Raw genomic sequence first — 24,292 nt, 5'->3', positions numbered from 1 at the left:
ATCAAATTTAATGTAATGAAACATCCCAAGGTGTTTCACAGGATCATTACAAATGAGAATCTGACATGAAGCCATGTGAGATATTGGGGCAGATAATCAAGCCTCAAGTCAAAAAGGTAGGTTTTGAGCAGTGTGGTTGTAGGAGAGTTCCAGAGCTAAGGCTTATGTGACCAAAAGCATGACCACCACTGTGGAGGATGTATCATTGGGAATTCAGAAGAAGGCTTAATTAAAGAAACACGTATCTTGGAGGGTTGTGGAGCAGAAGAAGTTTAAAGAGATACCATGACTTGAAACAAAATGACATTCAGCTCCTATCTACAAGATTTTAAGTGACTCAAGCTTGTATTCATTGAGTGTAGAGAAGGTGGAGTATTTAACCTGATGATTGACTTGTAAAAACCATAATGGTCAGTGACTGTAATGGTTTTATTATCAATTTTATATGCTAAGGTGTTTGAAGCCTTGATTTCCCACTTCAGTTGTTTCTGATCAACAAGTTAGAGGTAGATTAAGTACTATCCAGTGAGATACAGAGGACTGAATTTCATGCCAGTGGTGTATTGCTTGGTTGCAAAAAATCAAACACTAAGTTACTGACTTCTAGTAAGAAAATGAGCCCTGCAGCAATAATGTGCTGTCAGTGAATTAAGCTAACTGAGGGTGGACTGCTGCCTTGCAGTGGGACAGTACAGGCAGACCCTGAAACGAAGACAGCCGTGATGTCCGGACCCAGGGAGTCTGCGGGTGGGGAATGTATTTGGAGGCCATGTGAAGCGGAGCAAAGGGGACGATGAAATTGTTGAAAGAGCTGTTCCCAAAGTGCACAGGGGATCCCATGATGAAGCAACCCCTTCCTTTCCCTTTTTTCACTAACTTTATGAAAAGTGTCCTCATTCCAAAAGTCTGTCAAATTGTATCGGCAGTGTAATATCTAGATCAATTGGCTAGATTTGAGTTAAATTTTCCTGTTAATAATTAAAAATATTACCTTGGCTCTTGATTTTGTCTACTCACCTACGTTTATGGGGACCAGCCTGGTCTACCTGTTACACTTGCCTCACTAAAAACATACCTGGTTTTGGGGGTAGCCTAACGTTGAGCCCAGAAATTCTAATCAAGTTTTGATAGTTGTTCATGGCGTTGTGACTATAGTTTATGGCACATCAAGATGTGGTAATTTGTTTCTAGCACTTTTTTCACTCTGATTTTAATTTCTGGCCTACAAGTTTTTTGAATTCCGTTTTACTAGAAAGAATGTATTTTTCTTTAATAGTTAGATTTGATATGAAACACCACTTGGCTGAAATTGCATTGTGTTGTTTTTGTCGAACTCATAATGCCATTGTTTAATTTGTCCACAGGTAGCAGTACTGCTTGTCTTGTAATTCTGGACAGACAGAAACGCTGTTTGTACACTGCTAACTTGGGAGACTCAGGCTTCCTCATAGTGCGTGATGGGAAGATCATACACAGGTCAGATGAGCAACAGCATTACTTCAACACTCCCTTTCAGCTGGCAATCGCACCCCCTGAGGCCCAAGATTCAATTCTCAATGATAGGTAAGAGGAGCTGTGACAGTCATGATATGAATGTGATAGTAAGGTGAAGAACAAGTGAGTGAGGAAATAGAATACCACAGGTAAAATATGCAAATGATCAAACCTATTCAGTCGGAGATATGGTACCTCATTCAAGCTTTGAAATGTGATATCTGGACTTTTTTAACTGAACTAGACAATTCCCAGTATGAGTTAGTGATATAAAGCGTGAATTATCTCTTTGTAATGGAGTTCCCTGTCAACACTACATCTTAATGAGTAGCGTCCATGTAGACATGCAATTTCACTTTTTGTTGCCAATGTCAGCTCATTTGTTCATTGTTTCCAAAATAGTTCTGACGTTTGGGACTTGCTCATTCTGTTGGATTATATTTTCAGATCTACAGAAATTTTCTTCTAGTTTAACAGCTTTGGCAGCTATAGTTCCATGGAATTCTGCTTGGTTGAAAAGATCTCACCTCTGATCCTTGTTGAATGAACTGAGTGGAGCTTCCCAGGTGAAAAATTTTTTCAAGTGAAAATAAGGGCGTCCAAGTAAACTACATCCGCTGGCTCCCCCTCATCAACTCTACTAGATACATCCTAAAAGAATGACAGTAGATTTGTTAAGCATGATTTCCTTTGTGGAAATCTCTGCAGTCTCTGTCTGATACTGCCAAGTTTTCCGAGTGCTCTGCTATTAAATATTTTTATAGTGGACCCTAGTGTGGTCAGCATCAGAAATGCCTTAGGCCAGTTATGAGCTACAATCAAGCTTGCTGGAAATTTTGGTCAAGCTTGGTTAAAACTGCAGTCAGGACATGTGACCTGTTCTGTAAGCTGTGACCTGCAGTTTGCTGTGACCTGTAGTTTTCTGTGACCAATTAAGGCAGGTTTTATAGTTGGCTGCTAGACCTGCTCAAAACGTGTTACTTTATATCGAGCATGGAATATGACTTTACAACTTGGTATAAGCATTTGGGAGTTGTTTACTAATAATTTTCATTGGCTAGGATTGAATATTGTGATGAGGATTTGGTCAGCTCATTGGCTGGTCGCCAGAGAAGTTTCTGGAAATGAGTAGATTTTGTGATTAAAAGTTAGGAGCAAAAAAGATTTTGAGGAATGAGCCTTTGAGACCAACATTTGAGAAGCACGTGCCCTTAAGTCATCAGAGAAGACCAAGAACCACAGGCATGATCTACACAGCAAAAGTTGGCAACTTCACTTGAATCAGTAGTTATTTGTTTCAAGCCAGACTGAGAGTTAAAGTTAGAGGTAGGGTTAAATATGGGTTAAGTAAAAGTAAAGTGAAGTTAAATGAGAGATAGTAGGAACTGCAGATGCTGGAGAATCCGAGACAACAAGGTGCAGGGCTGGATGAACACAGCAGGCCAAGCAGCATCATAGGAGCAGAGAGGCTGACGTTTCGGGCCCAGACCCTTCATCAGAAAAGGGGGAGGGGAAGGGGGTTTTGAAATAAATAGGGAGAGAGTGGGAGGCGGATAGAAGAGGGATAGAGGAGAGGAAACAAACAGGTCGAAGAGGCGGGGATGGGGCCAGGAAAGGTGAGTGTAGGTAGGGAGTTAGGAAGGGGATAGGTCAGTCCAGGGAGGACGGACAGGTCAAGGGGGCGGGATGAGGTTGGTCGGTAGGAGATGGAGGTGCGGCTTGAGGTGGGAGGAGGGGATAGGTGGGAGGAAGAACAGGTTAGGGAGGCAGGGACGAGTTGGACTGGTTTTGGGATGCGGTGGGGGGAGGGGAGATTTTGAAACTTGTGAAATCCACATTGATACCATTGGGCTGCAGGGTTCCCAAGCGGAATATGAGTTGCTGTTCCTGCAACCTTCGGGTGGCATCGTTGTGGCACTGCAGGAGGCCCAGGATGGACATGTCGTCTAAGGAATGGGAGGGGGAGTTGAAATGGTTCGCGACTGGGAGGTGCAGTTGTTTGTTGCGAACCGAGCGTAAGTGTTCTGCAAAGCGGTCCCCGAGTCTCCGCTTGGTTTCCCCGATGTAGAGGAAGCCACACCGGGTACAGCGGATGCAGTATACCACATTGGCAGATGTGCAGGTGAACATCTGCTTGATGTGGAAAGTCTTCTTGGGGCCTGGGATGGGGGTGAGGGAGGAGGTATGGGGGCAGGTGTAGCACTTCCTGCGGTTGCAGGGAAAAGTGCCGGGTGTGGTGGAGCTGGAGGGGAGTGTGGAGCGGACAAGGGAGTCACGGAGAGAGTTGTCCCTCCGGAAAGCAGATAAGGGTGGGGAGGGAAAGATGTCTTTGGTGGTGGGGTCGGATTGCAGATGGCGGAAGTGTCGGAGGATGATGCGTTGGATCCGGAGGTTGGTGGGGTGGTACGTGAGGACGAGGGGGATTCTTTTTTGGTTTTTATTGCGTGGACGGGGTGTGAGGGATGAGGTGCGGGAGATGTGGGAGACACGGTTGAGGGCGTTCTCGACCACCGAGGAGGGGAAGTTACGGTCCTTGAAAAACGAGGACAACTGAGATGTACGGGAGTGGAATGCCTCATCCTGGGAGCAGATGCGGCGGAGGCGAAGGAATTGGGAATAGGGGATAGCATTTTTGCAGGAAGGTGGGTGGGAGGAGGAGTATTCTAGGTAGCTGTGGGAGTCGGTGGGCTTGAAATGAATATCGGTTTCTAGGTGGTTGCCCGATATGGAGACAGAGAGGTCCAGGAAGGGGAGAGAGGTGTTAGAGATGGTCCAGGTAAACTTAAGGTTGGGGTGGAAGGTGTTAGTGAAGTGTATGAACTGTTCGAGCTCCTCGTGGGAGCACGAGGCGGCGCCGATACAGTCATCAATGTAACGGAGGAAGAGGTGGGGTTTAGGGCCGGTGTAGGTACGGAAGAGGGATTGTTCCACGTAACCTACAAAGAGGCAGGCGTAGCTTGGGCCCATGCGGGTACCCATGGCCACCCCCTTTGTCTGTAGGAAGTGGGAGGAATTGAAAGAGAAGTTGTTGAGGGTGAGGACGAGTTCGGCTAAGCGGATGAGGGTGTCAGTGGAGGGGGGCTGGTTGGGCCTGCGGGACAGGAAAAAGCGGAGGGCCTTTGGGACTGCATCCCAAAACCAGCCCAGCTCGTACCCTCCTCCCTAACCTGTCCTTCCTCCTACCTATCCCCTCCTCCCACCTCAAGCCTCACCCCCATCTCCTACCTACTAACCTCATCCCGCCCGCCGTCCCTGGACTGACCTATCCCCTCCCTACCTACACTCACCTTTACTGGCTCCATCCCCACCTCTTTGACCTGTCTGTCTCCTCTCCACCTATCTTCTCCTCTATCCACCTCCCCCTCTCTCCCTATTTATTTCCGAACCCCCTTCCCCTCCCCCATTTCTGAAGGAGGGTCTAGGCCCGAAACGTCAGCCTTCCTGCTCCTCTGATGCTGCTTGGCCTGCTGCGTTCATCCAGCTCTACACCTGGTTATCTCAGATTCTCCAGCATCTGCAATTCCTACCATCTCGGAAACAATTTATTTTACTGGTGCTGGGCCAATATTACATTTGGCCTTAAACAATCTTTTACAAGTCTAGGATTTACATATCAGGTCTTCATCTTTTAAATGTAAATTTCTTCTCTCAACTCAAACCTCCTCCCCTCACCCCACTCTGTATCTGAGTTGCCACTGAATTTACTATTCTAACTTACACTTCCTGGTTTAGACACTATACTAATCAATTTGTCTAGTTTAAGGAGATGCACAGTTGCATTCCCTCCAGAGGGTGCTATGCCTTTCCATCTGTCACTTGCAGCACAGAGTCTCACAATATGTAAACACAAACAGGAAAGTTCAACTTAAGTGAATATTGTTGGAAAAGCCAAGTAGGTCTGGCAGCACCTGTGGAGAGAAATCAGAGTTAACATTTCAGGTCGAATGACCCTTTCTCAGAACTGTTAGTAGCTAGGAAAATGTCAGTTTATATGCAGATCTTCTTCAAACATTAACTCTGATTTGTTTCTGATTTACAGTATCCATAGTTCTTTTGGTTTTTAGCAGATATTGTTCCTGTGCTATACATGGTCAATTTGGCCCGTTACTTTTGCTTTATTCAGAAAGTTGGGATATGGAATCAATGTCTCCAACCTGTTCTAGTGGTAATGTCACTGAATTAATAAGACCCCCAGCATTCTGGAGGACACTGATAACTTCCATCATTTGCTATTTGCATTAAGCTGAATTCATAAATCTGGAATATAAAGCTACCAATTGTTGCAAAGACCCATCAGGTCCACTAATGCCTTTCAGGGAAGGAAGTCTACTGTCCTTACCTAGTACAGCCTTCATTTGACTCCAGACCCACAGCAATGTGATTGACTCTTAACTGCCCTCTGAAATGGCCTAGCAAGCAGATCAGTTCAAAGGCAATTAGGAATGGGCACATCCCATCAAAGAATAACACAGTCAGCTTAATACCATTCATGCAATTAGACAGAGTCAGCATGGTTTTTTGAAAGGGAGAGATTGTGTTGACTAATTTATTAGACTTATTTGACAAACCAACAAGTAATGTCAATAAAAAAAAAAAAGAGAGGAACCTGTAGACAGTGTGTACTTGGATTTCCAGAAGCCATTTGATAAGGTGCCAGAAAGTTTACTAACAAAATACAGACTTGTGGTGTAGGGTACAACATATTAGTGGATTGTTAGCTGACAAGAAAGAGTAGACACAAGTGGATCATTTTCAGGTCCAGTAGTGGTCCTCAAATTACTTACAATCTATTCATATACAACTTGAATGATGGGACCTAAAAATGGGTACTAAGTTTACTATCTGTCTGTGAAATCAGCAAAAAGAAGTTGTGAAGAGGATGTATGGAGTTTGCAAACAAATACAGATAGAAATAGTAATATGGTAGTAAAGAACTGAGGATTGCTAAAGCATTTTGTCCAAACTTATCTTCAGTTAATGTCCCTTCAGCTCAATTCACAAGAATACTAATAAAAAGGGGAAATAAGAATTATACTAAGAGGAGTGCGCTAATCGGTTGACAAGTAAACTTGATTAGTACAGGCATTACCAAGAAGAATGCACTAATTACATGATGACCGAGTTTAACTGCCAAGCTTTGTTCAAATTTCAAACCAGGCAGGTTGAATCTGATTGGTTGTCACACGTCACCAGATTATAGTCCAACAGGTTTATTTGAAAATCACAAGCTTTCAAATGACTTCACCTGACGAAGCAGCAGTGCTCCAAAAACTTGTGTTTTCAAATAGACCTGTTGGACATTGACCCGGTGTCATGTGATTTCGGACTTTGTCCACCCCAGTCCAACACCAGCACGCCTCCACATCTGATTGTGGTAAGCACTGCCCTGAGAAATGTACTAGAGAATGGCTAATTTGTTGACTTGAAACAGATGCAATGTGTACATGTTCTTTCTGTCTGCAAAGAACAGGGTCCACTCATCTCATACAACAGAAATTTTTTTTTCCCCCAGATATATATGGGTTAAGTGAGTGGGCAAAAAAAAAAAAAATGCAGCAAGAGTATATATGGGAAAATGTGAACTTGTCCACTTTGGCAGGAAGACATGCATAAAAAACAATCAGCATATATTTTTGAATAAGGAGATTGTAGAACCCTGGGAGGTACAAAGGATGCAATGAAAGGTTAATTTGCGAGTACAGCGAGTGATAAAGGTGGCAAATAAAATGTCATTTTTTTTTGCGCAGAAGACTATAAAAAGAGATGTTTTGCTACAGGTGTACAGAGTATTGATGAGACCATATCTAAACTAGTAAGTACAGTTTTGGCATCCTTATTTATGGACATAATTGCATTAGAAGCAGTTCAGAGAGCTACTACTAAATCCTGAGATACATGACATCATACTACAAGGGGATATTAGTCAACTGGGTCTGAATTGTTTAGTAGAATAAGAGCGATCTTATTGAAACAAAAGATCCTGCAGGGAGTTGAAAGGGTGGATGATCAAAGCTCACTTCCCCTCTGGGAGAGACTAAATCTAGGGGACACAGCTTAAAAATGAGTCTACCATTTCAGATGGAGATGAGAAGTCATCTCTCTCATATCTTTTGCCCAGAGAGCAGAGGTAGGGTCACTGAACATTTTTAAGGCAGAGATATGTTTGTGTGACTAAAAATGGAATCAACCTACAAAATAAGGAGGAATTAGACATTTGGCACTTGAAACTTCTCTCCCATTTAATAAGCTCACAGCTGGTTTGATTGCAACATCAACTCCACATTCCTGCTATCATGATCGGCTTTCACCCTCTTGCTTAACAAGAATCTATCTACCACTGTCTTAAAAATATTCAAATACCCTGCTTCCACCACTTTTACAGGAAGAGAGCTCCAAAGGCTTATTCTCGAAAACGATTCAACTCATCCATTTAAAAAAAGTTTGTAATAAGTGACCCTTAGTTCTTGATTTACTCACAAGAGAAAGCATCCTCAATATCTACCCTTTCAAGATCCCTCAAATCGTGTTTCAATCAAGTTACCTTTTACTTTAGTAAACTCCATTCCATACAAGCCCTAGTCATTCCAACCATTCCTCATATAACTTGCCCAATTAGTCTGGTAAACTTTCTCTGAATTGCCTCTAGAGTTTACATCCTTCCTTAAATAAGGTGACCAATCCATTACGCAGTACTCCAAATGAGATCCCACCAGTGCCCCGAATAACTGAAGCATAATCTGCCTACTTTCGTATTGAATTCTTGTCATAAATATTAACAACATTATACTAGCTATCTGCATACTAATCTCCGGACTGTCTCAAATTCCAGGACAGACTAATCTCCCACCATTTAAATAACAGATTATTAGATAAGAAAACATAACATTATGGGGCGACAGGAAGGAAAGTAGAGCTGAGGCAACAAATCAGATCAGTAATTATCTTAATGAAAGGCTAAGCAGGGTAAAAGGAGCTGAATGACCTACTCCTGTTCTCAATTCCTATGTTTGTACGAGTAAGTGTCACCTGTTTATTTCTACAAAAGGTGGTGATATTGAGATTCATCAGTCATAGTTCTAACAATTAGTAAATTTTGGTTAAGTAATTCTTTTTGTAACTCACCTCTCAATCGTTCTCAGGCACAATTAGGGATGGGCAATAAATGCTGGCTTTGTCAGCGATACCCATGTCCCATGAACAACTGATAAAGATAACGAATGTCTGAGAATTCGGGTCAGACTGTTCAAGAGACACCTTAGGAAGCACTTCTACACAAAGAATAGTAACAGATTTGGAACTGTCTTCTACAAAAGGGCAGTGGATGCTAAATTAATTGATAATTTTAAATCTGAGATAAATAATTTCTGTTAAGCAAAGGTATTAAGGGATACAGGTCGAAGGCGGGCATATTGAGTTTGGTCACAGATGCACCAGACTCCGGCAACAAATTATTAAATAATACCACAGATATCTTATGGATGGGGTGCGTTTAATATGGGTGCGTTTAATTTATTCAACATAATTTTTAAAAAATTTTAAATGCACATATGTTTTTGTTCTGTTCACTTGTCAATTACGTCTACTTGTTCTCTCTCCCTGTTTTTTAACCATCTCTCTGGTGTTACTTGGAGTATTATCTTGTCTCTCTCGAAGGCCCTTTTCCATTACAGCACTTTTTTAAAGACTGAAGAGACTGCAAAATATTTTACTTTTTTTAAAAATGTTCCTTTATAATTTAGTAATCCCTCTTGCCTTCCCAATTGTTTCTTGATTCTCTCAGACTCTTTTGTAGTCTCTCATCAGGTGTTCATCTGCTGTCAATGTACTTTATGACCCTTTCCTAACCTTCATTTATCCTCTAATGTCTTTATTCATCTATCAATTTATGTCCATTTGGTTTTTTTCCTTGAGAGGAACTGGTTTTCCAGCACTCTGTTGAACAATTTTAAATATTCCCCATTCATTTCTTGCCAACATAATTGCCCATTTCAATTTTTCCAGTTCTATTCTCAACCCATTGTTTTTCTCCAATCTATTAACTTGTCCAATTAATGCCAGCGTTATTCTCAAAATTGATCTAAAAGTATATACTACGGACACTACAGCCTATACGTTCCTCTGTTTATTATTGTCGCAACTTCTGTTATTCATTCTTCATTGCTGGATCAAATAGCCAATCTTGCCTTTCTTGGCATTTCCTGATATTGAACTGGAATGGAGGTCCTCCATTCTCTTATCTCCTTTACCCAATTCTGTCCAATTAAGATCAGGGTAGTTGAAATCCTCCATGATTATTATTCTATCCTTCCTACTCAATCCTTAGTGGGTCTTCCTTCGCCAGCCATAACAGATCAGCAGAACATCCTCCACCAACTTTGAGGTAGTAGGTGGAACTGCAAAACTGACCGCAGTCAACAGAGGAACAACGCAGGGGAGCTGAATTTCATTGACCATAGTGGATATCACCCCCTCACCCCAACCCAGGACAAACCCTGCAGCTCCCTCCATGCTGCCTCCACCAACCATTAGCCATAACCCACATGCTACTGGCCAAGGTAAGGGGAAGAAAAGCAGAGGGCCCGCAGCCAGCCACGAGGAGCAGTCGCACTGAATGGGAGCAACCATTGTCTCCAGTGAAAGATGTCACCAGTTAACAGTTATGACTATTGAATCAATGTTTCAATTAAAGTAATTTCAATTAAAGTTATGATTTTCAGGAAAACATTTACAGCCTTAAGTGAGGACTTACTGTATCATCCCAAATAAGTACAGCTGTTTTCCCTCCCAAGATTTAATTATTACAGCCTGCAATGTTTAATGCAGAATCAAGTTTCTTCTGCAACTCTCTCTTGCTCAGCATTGTATGTGTCTGGCTTCTTCCAACATATGGTTCCCTTCAATTCTGTCTTATTACAAACACCATGTTCAATGCTGTTCAAGCATTTTAACTCACTTTTGAGAAGATTTCCTCTCATTGTTTAAACTATATTTTTGGATTCCCACCCTTTAACTATTCATCTCCTTGCCATCCATGTCATCCCTTACTTTTTTCAGAATCACTGAAGTGTTATGGCACAGGAGGAGGCCATTCAGTCCACCAGGTCTGCACCAGTCTCCTGCTCTTGCCCAGTACCCTTGCAAATGTTTTTTCATCCAAATAATCATCCAATGCTCTCTTGAATGCCTCACTGAACCTGCCTCCATCAAATTCCAGGCAGTGTATTCCTTATCCCAACTACTCGCTGAGTGAAAAGGCTTTCCCTTACTTTACATTTGCTTCTTTTGCAAATCATTTGTTCTTTTACAAGGAGGAACAGGTTCTCCTCATTTAATCTATCCAGTTTAATAAGTGATTTATACAGGTTTACTATCACCTCCTTGTTCTTGTCCTCGAATAATAAAACCAAGGTTACTATATGTTACCTACAGGTCTCACTACCTGCCCTGTCACTTTCAATGATCTATACACATATACCCCGGGTCCCTCTGTTCTACCCACCCAAGAACCGTACACCCTATTTAGTTTATCTTTCAATATTCTGCCTAGCAAAATGCATCACCTCATTTTTCTGCATTGAAACTCACATGCCATCTATCTGCTCAATCCAACAATCTATGTCCTCCTAGAATTTCACACAGTTTTCCCCAATTTACAAAAATTTCCAATGATTCCTTGCCTGTTTTGTTCACATCAAGGTTGCATTATATTTCTTGCAGATCACAGTCTCTCCAACCTCACTCATCCCATTTATTAATTTGAGGCTTTTGCTACTTTCGTATTTATCTCTTTTACAAGGACATGGGACCAATCCTGGTTCAAGTGAAGCCCAGTTCACCAGTACAGCTCATTCTCAATACAGAATTGGCATCAGTTTCTCATGAAAAGACATCCCTCTTTACTGTAAGGGCTCTTTAGCCATACATTCAAATGCCTGATCCACCTGCTGTCATGTCATTCTGCATACAGCTCAGGCAATAATCCTAAGATTACTAGAGTTCCTGATTTTCAAAAATTAGAGCCTAAACCCTAATACTCTTTCACACAAATTTCTGCCCTGTTCCCATCTCTGTCACTTGCTCCAATGTTGATCACGTAAACCAAATTTACCCTCTCCGTACCCAAATTCCCCTCCATCTACCTTAAGATATCAGTTATCCTGACAGTGGTCAGTGGTCAGTCAGCACATCTTTCAAGACTCTTCTTCAACTGCAGAGGGGACTTTCTAGCCCCAGAATTATAGTCTTCCATTACTTCCACATCTCTAATCTGCTCTTCCCATTGCAGCCACGGTCTTCACCTCCATGCACTCTGTACAGCCTTATGAACCACATTACTTCAGTCTGCATTGTCTGTTATCTTTGCAGTCTTTCTTCTTGTCCACACATGTAGCAAGTGCATCCTCTGTTTGGCAAGGGATCTCCTGGATCTCTCCTGAATCCCATTTCCAGTCACACCTTTCATTTCCTGAACCTGTATTTCCTGCTGGGTTCTGATTAAATTATGATGGATGAAACTGCCTAAAAACTCCTCCACTTCCCTTTTGTGTCAGAACCTCTCCAACTCTCTGGTCAGTCATTGACTCTGTGCCAGAGTTTCAAGGTGATAATAGCTCCAACAGATGTGTTTGCCTGGTTCAGTCTTACTGTTCAAAAGCTTAAATTAGTTATATCTACTGCAGAATGTTGAGATAGTTATGCCATAAATTTAACAGAATACCTAGATTTTTCCTGGTCCCAATTCAAACGATTTGTCCTAGTTTAGAAAAATGAGAAGATATAACTCAACCAATCTTTTACCCAATTACTGATCAGCTAATTAAACAAAACAAAGAAATGCAAATGCTCAAAATTTGAAACAAAAGCAGAAATTGCTGGAGAAACCCAGCAGATTTGGCAGCATCTATGAAGAGAAAACAGGGTTAACGTTTCAAGTTCAGTGTCGATTCTTCAGAATTGATGGTAACTAGGAAAATGTGGTATAGCAAAGATATCGTGAAACTAGGAAGTGTTCAGAAAAGACTTACAAAAGGATGTTGCCAGGGTTGGAGGGTTTGAGGTATAGGGAGAGGCTGAATAGGCTGGGGCTATTTTCCCTGGAGCCAATGATCAGTGACCTTATACGTGTTTATATACGAGAGGCATGGATAGGGTGGATAGCCAAGGTCTTTTCCCCAGGGTAAGGGAGTCAAAACTAGAGGGCAAAGGTTTAAAGGTGAGGGGAAAGATTTAAAGGGGACCCAAGGAGCAACTTTTTCAAGCATAGAATGAGCTGCTAGAGGTGGAGGAGGGTGGTACAATTAAACATTTAAAAGGCATCTGCATGGGTAAATGAATAGGAAGGCATGAAGTATATTGAAAATTGTGTGATTAAGCTACAGTAAAGCAAGTGTTAAATTTATAAAGGTTATTGCAAAAAGCTGTCTTGCAGGTGCAATCAAAACTAACAGTTGGTTCAAAGCAGATATGGAAGTACGTGACCAACAGACTGTTAGATCTTGTAGTCAGGGTGTATGGAACAGTTTGCAGGTATGTCACGGGAAGATATCGTAGAATAGATTAACAGAACATACTGACCATTATTTGCGGTTTCAGGGAAGATCATGTAAAAATGTATAAGAAGCACGATTAAAGCTGTTGCTGCAGAACTCTCAACTGTAGTTTATATACAAAAAATAAAAACTAGATATTTGAGAAGATCGCAGACTCGCTCTTCATTTCTTAGGAACCCAACAGAAGGCCCATTTCCATCCAAACCCACATGCTGGCAAACAGGACATGTAGAACATCTACATGTTAATGTGGAACATCTGGTCAGCATGGACAAGTTGGACTGAAGGCTCTATTTCCATGCTGTAAATCTAACTATATTGTAGACAGGAGCGGGTGGAATAAGGAATAAACGGATTGGTGAAAATGGAGTCGAGAGGGGCAGAACAGTAGTTAGGCAGACAAAGAGATGGATGATAAAATACCAGGGAGAAAGAAAAGCCGCTATTGAGGACCACAAATAGGTGAAAATGGGTTGGTTGTGCTGAAAGCAGCCCTTGTCATGACAGAGCCTGGAATATGGGGGTGGGTAAAGGACATAGAAGGTGGTGTTCAAATTCTAAAATTATTGAACTCAATAGAACTCCTAAAGACTGCAAGGTCCCCAAGTGAAAATAAGATGTTCTTTTTCCAACTTGCACTGAGCCTCACTGAAACACTACAGCAGGCCCAAGATAGAAAGGCTGGCCAGGGACAACAGTGGTGTGTTGAAGTGGCAGGCAACTAGAAGCTTGGGTAATTTTTACGGACAGAATGTAGGTGTTCCACAAAACAACTGTCCTGTCTGCGTACAGGAGGCCATATCACAAGCGCCGAATTCATTAGACTGAGTAAGTGCAGGTAGAACGCTGCTTACGTGGAAGGCGTGTCAGGAACCTTCTATACAGAAGGAGGTAGTAAATAAACAGCTGTTACGCTTTCTGTAATTAAAGGAGATGATGCCCTGGGATTGTGGGGCGGTGTTGGCAGTGGAGGAAGAGTTGACCAGTGTGTCCTGGACAAAATAGTCCCTGCAAAATAACAATGAGGGGAGGGGAATACGCCTCTCATAGTGGCATCCCACTGGAGGTGGTGGATCATAATCCTGATGGGCTCCTAATTAAAACGCCTCTGGAATTTTCTGAAGAAGGGTCCAGACCCAAAATGTCAGCTTTCCTGCTCTTCTGATGCTGCTTGGCCTGCTGTGTTCATCCAGCTCTACACCTTTATCTTAGAGAGTTAACGGTAGTTGTCTTTTCCCTAGGATGGGAGATTTCAAGACTAGTGGGCACATTAAGGCAAGAGGAGAGAAATTTTAAAAGACATGAGGACCAAGCTTTTTTTTAAAACAGAAGGTGGTTCGCATGTGGAATGAACTTCCTGAGGAAGTGGTGGATGTGGGTACAATTACAAGGTTTAAAAGAAATTTGGATAAGTACATGAATAGGAAGGGTTGGGAGGGATATTGACCAGGAGCAGGCAGGTGGAACTAGTTGAGGTTAGGATTATGTTCGGCATGGACTGGTTGGATCGAAGGGTCTGTTTCTGTACTGTATGACTCCATATATGGTCTCAGAAAGGGAGTGGGAGATACTTTGACTCGAGCTGCAATTCAGCATCTGGTGACACCCAAGAGCATACACAGTAGCAACGAAATCTCAGAAATAAACTGAAGACTCTTAAAAATGAAAAACAGACATAGGCGAAGAGAAAAGGCTATTAAGTAAGAATAGAACATTTTTAACTTCAAAAAAAGAAAAAAAAAGCAGCTTGGAGGGGAGCATACACAGTTAGGTAATAAGAAACTGTGTGCCTGCCACTATTATGGAGCTTGGTACCACTGATAAGTTATCTGTTCTTTTAGTCTTTAAAAGGTAAAATGCTATGGAAAACATCTAAAATTGAATGCTCAATACAAAAATCCAAATTAATTAAACCTTACTTTAGAAACAGATCAGTTTCTTCTTCATTGCAACTGGGTCAAAGCCCTTAAACTCCCTACCTAACAGCACTATGGGATAACCTTCACCATATGGATTGCACCAAATCAGGAAAACATTTCATTATCACTTTCAGAACAAAACCTTGCCAGCAATGTCTAAATCCCCAAAGAATTAAAACAAACTTGAATGAATAGCAACTGCATCCTCATTACAATCAGAAGATTTATTCTTTCAGCTAATTGCAAACGGTTAAACCAGTCGTACCTTCATAATGTAAAAAATGTACAAAAGATGTGGAAATATTAAACTTGGGTGATTAATCTGTATCTAATAAAAAGTACAATTTAACATGTGTTGTTAGACTGCAACAAATACTAATAACTATTAAGTGTAGCAGGGAACAAAACATCTTTAAATCCCCTTGTGAAATTTGTCCTTTTAAGCACCATGCTTTTTGAAATATCTTCCTTTCATAAGAAACCTTGGAACAGGTGCACTTTTCAAATCCTGAATGTGTCAGAGGTTGCTGGTAGTTTCTAATGAACTGGTATTTTCACATGCGTTTCCCTTGTGACATGGGTACAACCATAGCAGACAGGACACGCATGAGCAGCTGTCCTCCTCATGTTGCTCATGAGTTCCAACTAAAAGGGAACATGTGCAAAAAAAAAATCACCAAAGTTCGATCACCTTTCCCCTTCCAATTTCAACAAGGCACAGATCATTCCACAGAATCATATTAACATTGCATATTTATAGATGCAGAACATTTTTCACAGCTAAATAAACCACAAAAGCATTACAGCTTTAGAGTTACTAAAACCTATATCAATGGGAAGGAGCCAAGGTGAGCATGGAGGTGAAGTAAGATCAGAGTGCCTACCCAAATCAACAACCGTCGCAATGTCTAGCTGCATGCAAAATCAGCATCGACAGCAGCAAATACATTCCCTCATCCTGGAAACCTTTTAATAGAAATGCTTCAAAGTTCCACTCCCCATCACAAGACAGAACTCTTCACTGGGTCAGCAGTTCTTTTGGCACTGAACATTGAGAGAGTGCCAAACCTGAATGTACACACGATCATGATTCTAGGACTGGAGTTTTCAGCACCAGACAGGTACCGATACCCCATAGCCATATCCACAGACACCCCTAACCTCACACCCAACAGACATCCCACTCCCCCAACCTCCTTCATATCAATTACCCATACTAACATTCACACCACTGACCTGACCCCTTCATAATGTAATCCCACCCACACTCACTGACACCAACACCTCTCACCCAACACACAGACAGAGCCCCCTATCTGATCTCCCACATTCTTTCTGCCCCAACCTGATCTCCTTCCCCATACTCTCCCAGCCCATAACCAGATCCCCCTCCTACATAGTTACCCCAAAGTTATCCCACTGAGATCCCAAACAGCAAGACAATATCCAGAATATTGAGTTTTTGTTCAGTTCTGTTCAGAAGAAGGAAGCTTACATTTAGCATGGACCCATCTCAGGGATGTTTCTAATAGCGGAGGTGCAAACATTGGCAACACTGGGGAACATCTCTCCAGAGTACTATCAATGAGATGTTTTGCTTTTGTCCGAGGGGCAGATTGTCACTAGGTTTAACATCTTATTCAAAAGGTGGTACAACTGGCTCAGTCAGTGTCAGCCCAGATTACTGCCTCATAGGTATTCTATTAATGGCAACATGAAAGCCAAAGCAGATCCTGTCTTCATCCTACACTCTACCACACCAATGTAAAATGCTTTATGGGTAGAACAGCTCAGTGGTTTTGTTATGGAACAAACAATCCAGGGTCTGGACTATTGATCCAGAGACCAGAGCTCAAATCCCACTATTAAAGCTGACCTTTGCACAGGAACATAGGAACAGGGGTAGGCCATTCAACCCCTCGAGCCTGTTCTGCCATTCAATACCATTCAATAACTGATCTGTGGCCTAACTTCATATACCAACCTTTGGCTCACATCCCCCAAAATAACCAGAAATTTTAAAAAAATCTCAGTAATAGAGTCTATGAAATTGCTGGATTGTTGTAAAAACCCTACCTAGTTCACCAACATTAAAGAAGGAAATCTGACAGTCTGGCCTATGTGACTCCTGGATCACAACAATACAGCTTACATTTAACTGCACTTTGAAGTGGCCTGGCAAGCTACTGAAACGTCACGAAGGCTGTTCACTATCAATTAGGGGCAATGATTTTTTTTTTTAAAAAAAGTAATGACTATATTCAGCAAATTAATGCAAATGAACAAATGCTAATATGGTCACGGAGGTCTTTAAATTGATCTTTTGACTGGGAATTTCTCTAGGGGAAATAATCTGAAAAAGTGAACCCTCAAAGCACTCCTTGATTTTGACAGAGAACTTTGCCCAACTTTCCACATGTCATCATTCATATAAGCATCATCTGTAAAGCTGCATAATTGACTCACTCGGCTAGTCACTGAACAGGGCTAATAAAGGCATCCCATGTCTAAGTGGAATCCCATAAAATGAAATATTAAAAAAATCTTTAGAGCTAGGCTGATCAGCACAAGGTTAACACACCTTTCTCTTGCAATTTTATACAGCTTTTGCTTATTAACTACACTGCACACGAGAATTTGGTTCAAATGTGACAAACTTTGCTGAACACAGGCAATTGTTGGAACTTTGAATTATAAAGGTTGGGGCTTTATAGTTTTAGGAATGGGAACTGCTTTGAGTGACAAGACTTTGAGATCAGCCAGAAGATCACCAAGATTCAAGTGATTCACTAGCGTGTAAATTCCAGTCCTTCGAGTTACTGAATGCCATTTTGTGCAGATTCTGCTGATGTACAAGTGGACTTTTAGGACAAATGAGCTTTTGAAGTTCATTCAATTAACTATGCACTGCACGTGATTATCAGCAAAAGTGCAAAATTTGCCCTTGCAATTAAATCATTTTTAAAATCTGAATTAATCTACTCCAAGAGTCAGCATTAACCCCTAAAATAACTGATGTGCAGTAATGCTAATATTAAAGATTAAACAGTGATGCTGTTTGAATCTCCAGCAGTTAATAACCAAGGTATTTAGGATTCTTCTCACCCTTAGAGATGCATAGTCACTGCGCAGATACATTTTGTTTGATGTGCAAATAACCATCAGTATTTGAGATTTTAACCTGACAACCTGGTTTCCTTCTCGTCACCAAGAAACAAATCTTTCACTAACCCAGTAATGGAGCCTTGTTCTGTAGCATTTCATTGTAACTAGCTGTCAGGATACCCACAGGGTTGCTGGGTACAAATAGTCCTTCTTGAACAAGTCGCTCACACGTTTGCATCAGTGTAGTGGAAAATTGGGATGGGTCCACACCATAGTCCCACCATCCTCCGACGCCATCTGCTACCCCTACAACAGAGAGAAACATTGTAATCAGCACTAGTCCTCTTTGAATTGGAGCTAGAATATTGTCTAAGGGAAGAGATAGAAGGAAAGTATTATGAAACAAAAGTCAACTGAAGCAACAAGGGGATATTTGATTAGAAGACCAAAATGTTGGTCAGGGACTGGTTTCAAGACCGAAAAAAACACAGGACAAGTATGCCATTCAGGCCATTGAATCTGCTCCACCATTCAATGAGATCATAACAAATCAAATAACCCTAACTTCACTTTCCAGTTTTTTCCTTAAGACCGTCAATCCCCTTAAATGGTTAAAAAAAAAATCTCTCTCTGCCTTGAATATACTTAATGATCTAGCCCTCAACAGTAAAGAATTTCACAGATTCACAACTCTCAGAAGAAATTCCTCCTTTGTCTTACAGGTGCGACCCTTTTAGGTCCTATTCTCTCCCACAAGGGAGAAACAGCCCCTCTGCATCTACCCTGTCAAATCCTCAAAGGATTGTGCATGTTTCAATAAAGGTCTCCTCTCATTCTTCTACATTCCAATGAGTACAGACCCAATCAAATCAGCCTCTCCTGATAAAGTCCCTCCTTACCTGGCATCAGCCAAGTGCTGCCTCCAATGCCAGCATATCTTTTCTTCGACAAGGGACCCAAAACTGTTCAGTATCCCAGCTGTGGTTTGATTTGGTGAAATTTTAGCAAAGCCTCCCTACTATTATAGTCCATTTCTTTAAAATAAAGGCTGACATTTCTTTTGCCTTCCTCCTTACTCGTTGAACTTGGATGCTACCTTTGTGATTCATGAGCAAGGACTCCCAAATCCATCTGTCTGTAGCTTTCTGCAATGGTTATCCAGTTAACTGACATTCAGCTCAGTTATTCTCCCTGCCAGAGTACACAGCCTCTCATTTCCCTACGTTACATTCCACCTGCTCAGATTTTGCCTACTCACTTAACTGGTCTGTATCCTCCTCAGGCTGTCATCCATGTAACTAACCTTCCCACTTCTTATTTTTGGGTCATCCACAAACTTCATGATAGGACACTCACTTTCCTCATTAGTCATTAATATATATTGTAAATAATTGTGAGCCCAGCAGCAAAACACCTGTGGTACATCACTAGTTACAAGTTTCCAGCCTGAAAATGCCCCCTTTATCCCAACTCTAGTTTTATTAATTAGCCAATCCTCTATCCATGCTAATATACTACCCCCAACACCATGGGCTCTTCTCATTAAATAGCCTGCATGGTATTCTATCAAAATGCCTTCTGAAAATCAAAATATATCACATCTACTACTTCCTCTATTTATCTGCTGGTTACCTCAAAGAATTCTAATAAGTATCAGGTATGATTTCATCCTTCATGAATCCATCTTGACTCTGCTATCACATCCTTTATAAAGGAACTCAAAACATTTTCCGAGTAAAAAGACACTAAGCTAGTTCATCTATAATTAGCTTTTCTTGGTCTTCTTCAACTTTTTATATTGGCAGTTTTCAAGGAGGGTTTCAAAGAAGGGAAGGGAGCTGGTGGAGGAATGTTTAGTCTCTAAACTTTAGAATTTGTTGGCCCCACCTCAAGCTGCTTACAGAACAAGTGATTAAAATCAGATGCCCAAGAGAACAGAATTTGAAGAGCACAGATATCCAAGGTAACAGCAGCACGGATTAGGCTTTCAGTGAAGTGTTGAGGAAGGGCAGAGTACTGTAATGTTATGGAGGTCAAATAGAGGGCAGAGTTATTTGGTCAAAAGCTCATCTTGGGATGCAAGATGCTCATCTTGCAAGCTTGCAAACAGTCTGGTGACACAGTTGATGAGAAGGATAGAAGTGTGAAATATGCGGTAGGGACGAAACACAATTGCTTCAGTCTTCTCAGTATTGAATACCATGCTGCCACACGATTCAAGGCTACCCACAATAATCTTCCCAAGGCAACTCAATAGGATGACAGTGTGGAGCTGGAGAAACATAGCAGGCCAGGCAGCAGGAAAGCTGACGTTTCAGGTCGGGGCTCTCCTTCAGAAATGGGGGATGAGGAAGGAAGCTCTGAAATAAATAGCTAGAGGAGGCGTGGGGCCAGGGATGGTGATAGGCGAGTGCAGGTAGGCAGTGGAGGGGATTGGTCAGTGAGGTGGGACAAGTGCAATCTCCCCACCCCCATCCCATGACCAACCCTCCCTCTCATTCCTGCCTCCTTGACCTGTCAGTCTTCTTTCCCACCTCACTGACCAATCCCCTCCACTGCCTACCTGCACTTACCCATCACCATCCCACCTACCATCCCCAGCCCCACCCCTCCTCTAGCTATTTATTTATTTCCGACCTCCCTTCCCCATTTCTGAAGAAGGGTCCCGACCCGAAACGTCAGCTTTCCTGCTCCTCTGATGCTGCCTGGTCTGCTGTGTTCCTCCAGCTCCACACTGAATCTCAGACTCCAGCATCGGCAGTTCTTACTATCTCAAGAGGATAATATGTTAGCCTCATAACCACATCATGAGAATGATTTAAAAATTCTCAGACAAACACAGAGCATAACTTCATGGGTTGATACTGCACTCAAACAAGACGACTTTTCTGTTCCCACAAATCAAATTTGCAAACAGCCCAACTGGGCTCCTGAAATGGTGGGAGAGACCAGTATCTACAATAAACCTACATAATCCACTGAAATAAACAAAACAGCAGACAAAACATTTTCCTAGCTGCAAATCATTCTCAAAAAAAAAAGGTGCTAGTCATTTCACCTGCAGCAAGCAAATTCATAAACCAAAACTTGATGCAATCAAATTGATTATTGCCACATAAATATTGATATAATAAACTCAGGTGCAGAGAATCAAATGTGAAAACACTCATGACAAAAATACTGTGCGCTTATGACTGAAGTTCCAATTTATTACCTCCACAACATCTTGTGGGTAATTCTCAATCTCTCTCAGCCAGGGTTTTAGTAACCTTCTGTTTGCACATTTCAGTAATTCTGGTTCCTTCTCAAACAACCCTATGGTGATAAGCAGAATTCTGCAGATGCCAGAAATCCAAAACAAAAAACAGACTTTGTTTGATTTTACCTAATAGCATAAAACCAGTTTTGAAGATTCTTTTGAACACTACCTTCAAATGAATAATTAGTGCTTTGTGTATTTTATGATGTGATCAGGTAGAGCTGGCAGTCAATATTACACCTCCCCTTCAGAACATTTGATCATGCTTATGACTTTCATGACCTAAATCACGACCAACTAACAATTCTGCTGTGACCCTCAAATAAAAGCACACACTGCACGATGAGTAATTTCCATAGCATCACATCATGCTTCGAAGATAGTCTGATACCTGCCAACTTTAAAATAATTCTTTTCTTTTTTTAAAAAAAGTACACGTTTCAGATTGAGATAGTTCATACTCCCTTTGTTTGTCCCACCTTTCATATCTTTCTCTACCAATCATAGAGAAAGCGAAATAAAAAGTCAGAAATTGCAGATGTTGAGGATGAATGCAACATTCAGTACCATTCACAACTCCTCAAATCATGTAGCAATCTGTGCCCACGTGCAAAGAAAAAAAACTGGACAGGTTAGTTTGGGATGGATTAATGGCAAGTGACACTTCTGCTGTACAAATGTCAGGCAATGGCCATCTCCACGAGTGCCTAACCATTTTTCTTTGGCATTCAAGGGCATTATGTATCACCAAATACCCCAACATCTTGGGATGCACCACTGACCAGATCTGAACTGGACCAATCATATAAATGCTGACAAGAACTGATTAGAGATTGGGTGCAGCACGTGATTTCACTTCCAAATTCCTCAAAATGAATCCACTATCTACAAGATAAAATTATGATAGAATACTGTCAACTTGCCTGGATCAGTAGAGTATAGTAGACATATAAGAGCACTTCTACCTGCAAGCTCCCCTCTAAGTCCCATACTATTCTGATTTGGGACAACACTGGTTTTCAGTATCCCGAGTCAAAATCCTAAAACACCCTCACCAAGAGCATGGTGGCTCCGCCTATACTATGTTGTCTGCAGCACTTCAAAAAGGCAGATCAAACACAACCTTCTCAAAGCCAGCATTTGTTGGTGATATAAATCAAGCGTCCATAAAAAGGTCAGTAATGGCAACATTGCTCATACAAAGAGACAGAGGTCGTCTCGTCAATGAGCCAATAACGCCAAAAGTAGTTTACTTTTTCCCAATTGTGGAAAAAGTTGAATCTACTACCTAATGCCAACTCTACCCACAATAAAATCGCATGGGGCTTGCCCACAAATTGATGCCAAGCAGCGTTTCAAAATAGCCAAGGAGGCCTCTCTGGAACATAATTTAAAATTATAAACATGCCCAATGTCAAAACAAAAAAAAAAAAAAACTTATTTTCTTTCACTGTTAATGCGAGAAGATGACTTTCTTCTTGAATTTGTTCACAGCTTACAATGGCCCACCTTATACAGAAAAAGGCATTGAAAAGTTTTGGAAATTAGCTCTGGAGAAACTGACTAACCTGGTTCTGCTTAGCATGCTGTTTTTGCAGAAGTGTTGTGCAACCACCATGTCATCAATGCAGTCAAGCATCTCCTCTGTTTTTATACTGGAGTACAAATTTTTTTTCTTCTATTCATTTGTGGGATATGGGCGTCACTGGTTGGTCAGCATTTCTTGCCCATCCCTAGCTGCCCTTGAGAAGGTGGTGGTGATGAGCTGCCTTCTTGAACCACTGAAGTTCTCCTGTTGTAGGTTGGCCACTAAGCTATTAAGGAAGGAATTCCAGGAATTTGACCCAGCAACAGTGAAGGAATGGTGATATTTCCAAATCAGGACGGTGAGTGGCTTGGGAGGGGAACTTGGATGTGGTAGTGTTCCCATATGTCTGCTGCCCTTGTTCTTCTAGATAAGAATGGTTGTGGGCTTGGAAGGTGCTGTCTGAGGATTTTGGTGAATTTCTGCAGTGCATCTTATAGACAGAGCACACTGCTGCTACTGAGCGTCAGTGGTGGAGGGAGTGAATGTTTGTGGATGTAATGCCAATCAAGTGGGCTGCTTTGTCCTGAATTGTGTCAAGCTTCTTGAATGTTGTTGGAGCTGCACTCACCCAGGCAAGTGAGGAGTATGCCATCACTGACTCGTACCTTGTAGATGGTGGACAGGCTTTGAGGAGTCAGGTGGTGAGTTACTCGCTGCAATATTCCTAGCTTCTGGCCTGCTCTTGTAGCCACTTTGTGGGGAGTCCAGTTGAGTCTCTGGATAATAATAACCCCCAGCATGTTGAGTGGGGGATTCAATGATGGTAACACCATTGAATGTCAAAGGTTAGATTGTCTCTTATTGGTGATGGTCATGGCCTGGCACTTGTGTGGCACAAATGGCACTTGCCACTCGTCAGCCCAAGCCTAGGTATTGTGCAGATCTTGTTGCATTTGAGCACGGACTGCTTCAGTATCTGAAGAGTCACGAATGGTGCAATCAACAGCAAACATCCCCACTTCTGACCATATGATGGAGGGAAGGTCGTTCATAAAGCAGTTGAAGATCAAGGGGCCTAGGACACCACCCTGGAGGAACTCCTGCAGAAATGTCTTGGAGCAGAGATGACTGACCTCCAACAACCACGACAATCTTGTGTCAGGTATGACTCTAACCACCGGAGAGTTTGCCCCCTGATACCCATTGATTCCAGTTTTGGTAGGTATCTTTGATGCCACACTGTCGAATGTTGCCTTGATGTCAAGGGCTGTCTCTCATTTCAACTGCGGAATTCAGCTCTTTTGTCCATGTTTGAACCAAGGCTGTAATGAGGTCAGGTGCTGAGTGGCCCGGGTGGAACCCAAACTGGGCATCACGGAGGTTATTTCTGAGCAAGTGCTGTTTGATAGCACTGTTCATGACAGCTTCCATCACTTTA

General features: G+C 41.9%; 1 protein-coding gene across 1 annotated transcript in view; it reads right to left on the bottom strand.

The window, feature by feature from the left end:
- Nucleotides 1–24,292, bottom strand: part of LOC109915326 (protein phosphatase PTC7 homolog) — an 81,259-nt gene that overhangs the window by 33,536 nt on the left and 23,431 nt on the right. Inside the window, exons 2-4 of the mRNA XM_048612404.1 lie at nucleotides 18,194–18,373; nucleotides 15,491–15,607; nucleotides 13,065–13,146 (exon numbers count right to left, since the gene is read on the bottom strand). Of these exons, the coding sequence (XP_048468361.1) occupies nucleotides 13,065–13,146; nucleotides 15,491–15,607; nucleotides 18,194–18,373 (379 nt within the window). The remainder of the gene's footprint in view (nucleotides 1–13,064; nucleotides 13,147–15,490; nucleotides 15,608–18,193; nucleotides 18,374–24,292) is intronic.

Source organism: Rhincodon typus, chromosome 26, assembly GCF_021869965.1.
Source record: "Rhincodon typus isolate 14 chromosome 26, sRhiTyp1.1, whole genome shotgun sequence".
NCBI classification, from domain to species: Eukaryota; Metazoa; Chordata; class Chondrichthyes; order Orectolobiformes; family Rhincodontidae; genus Rhincodon; species Rhincodon typus.
This window is presented reverse-complemented; position numbering and strand designations above follow the sequence as displayed.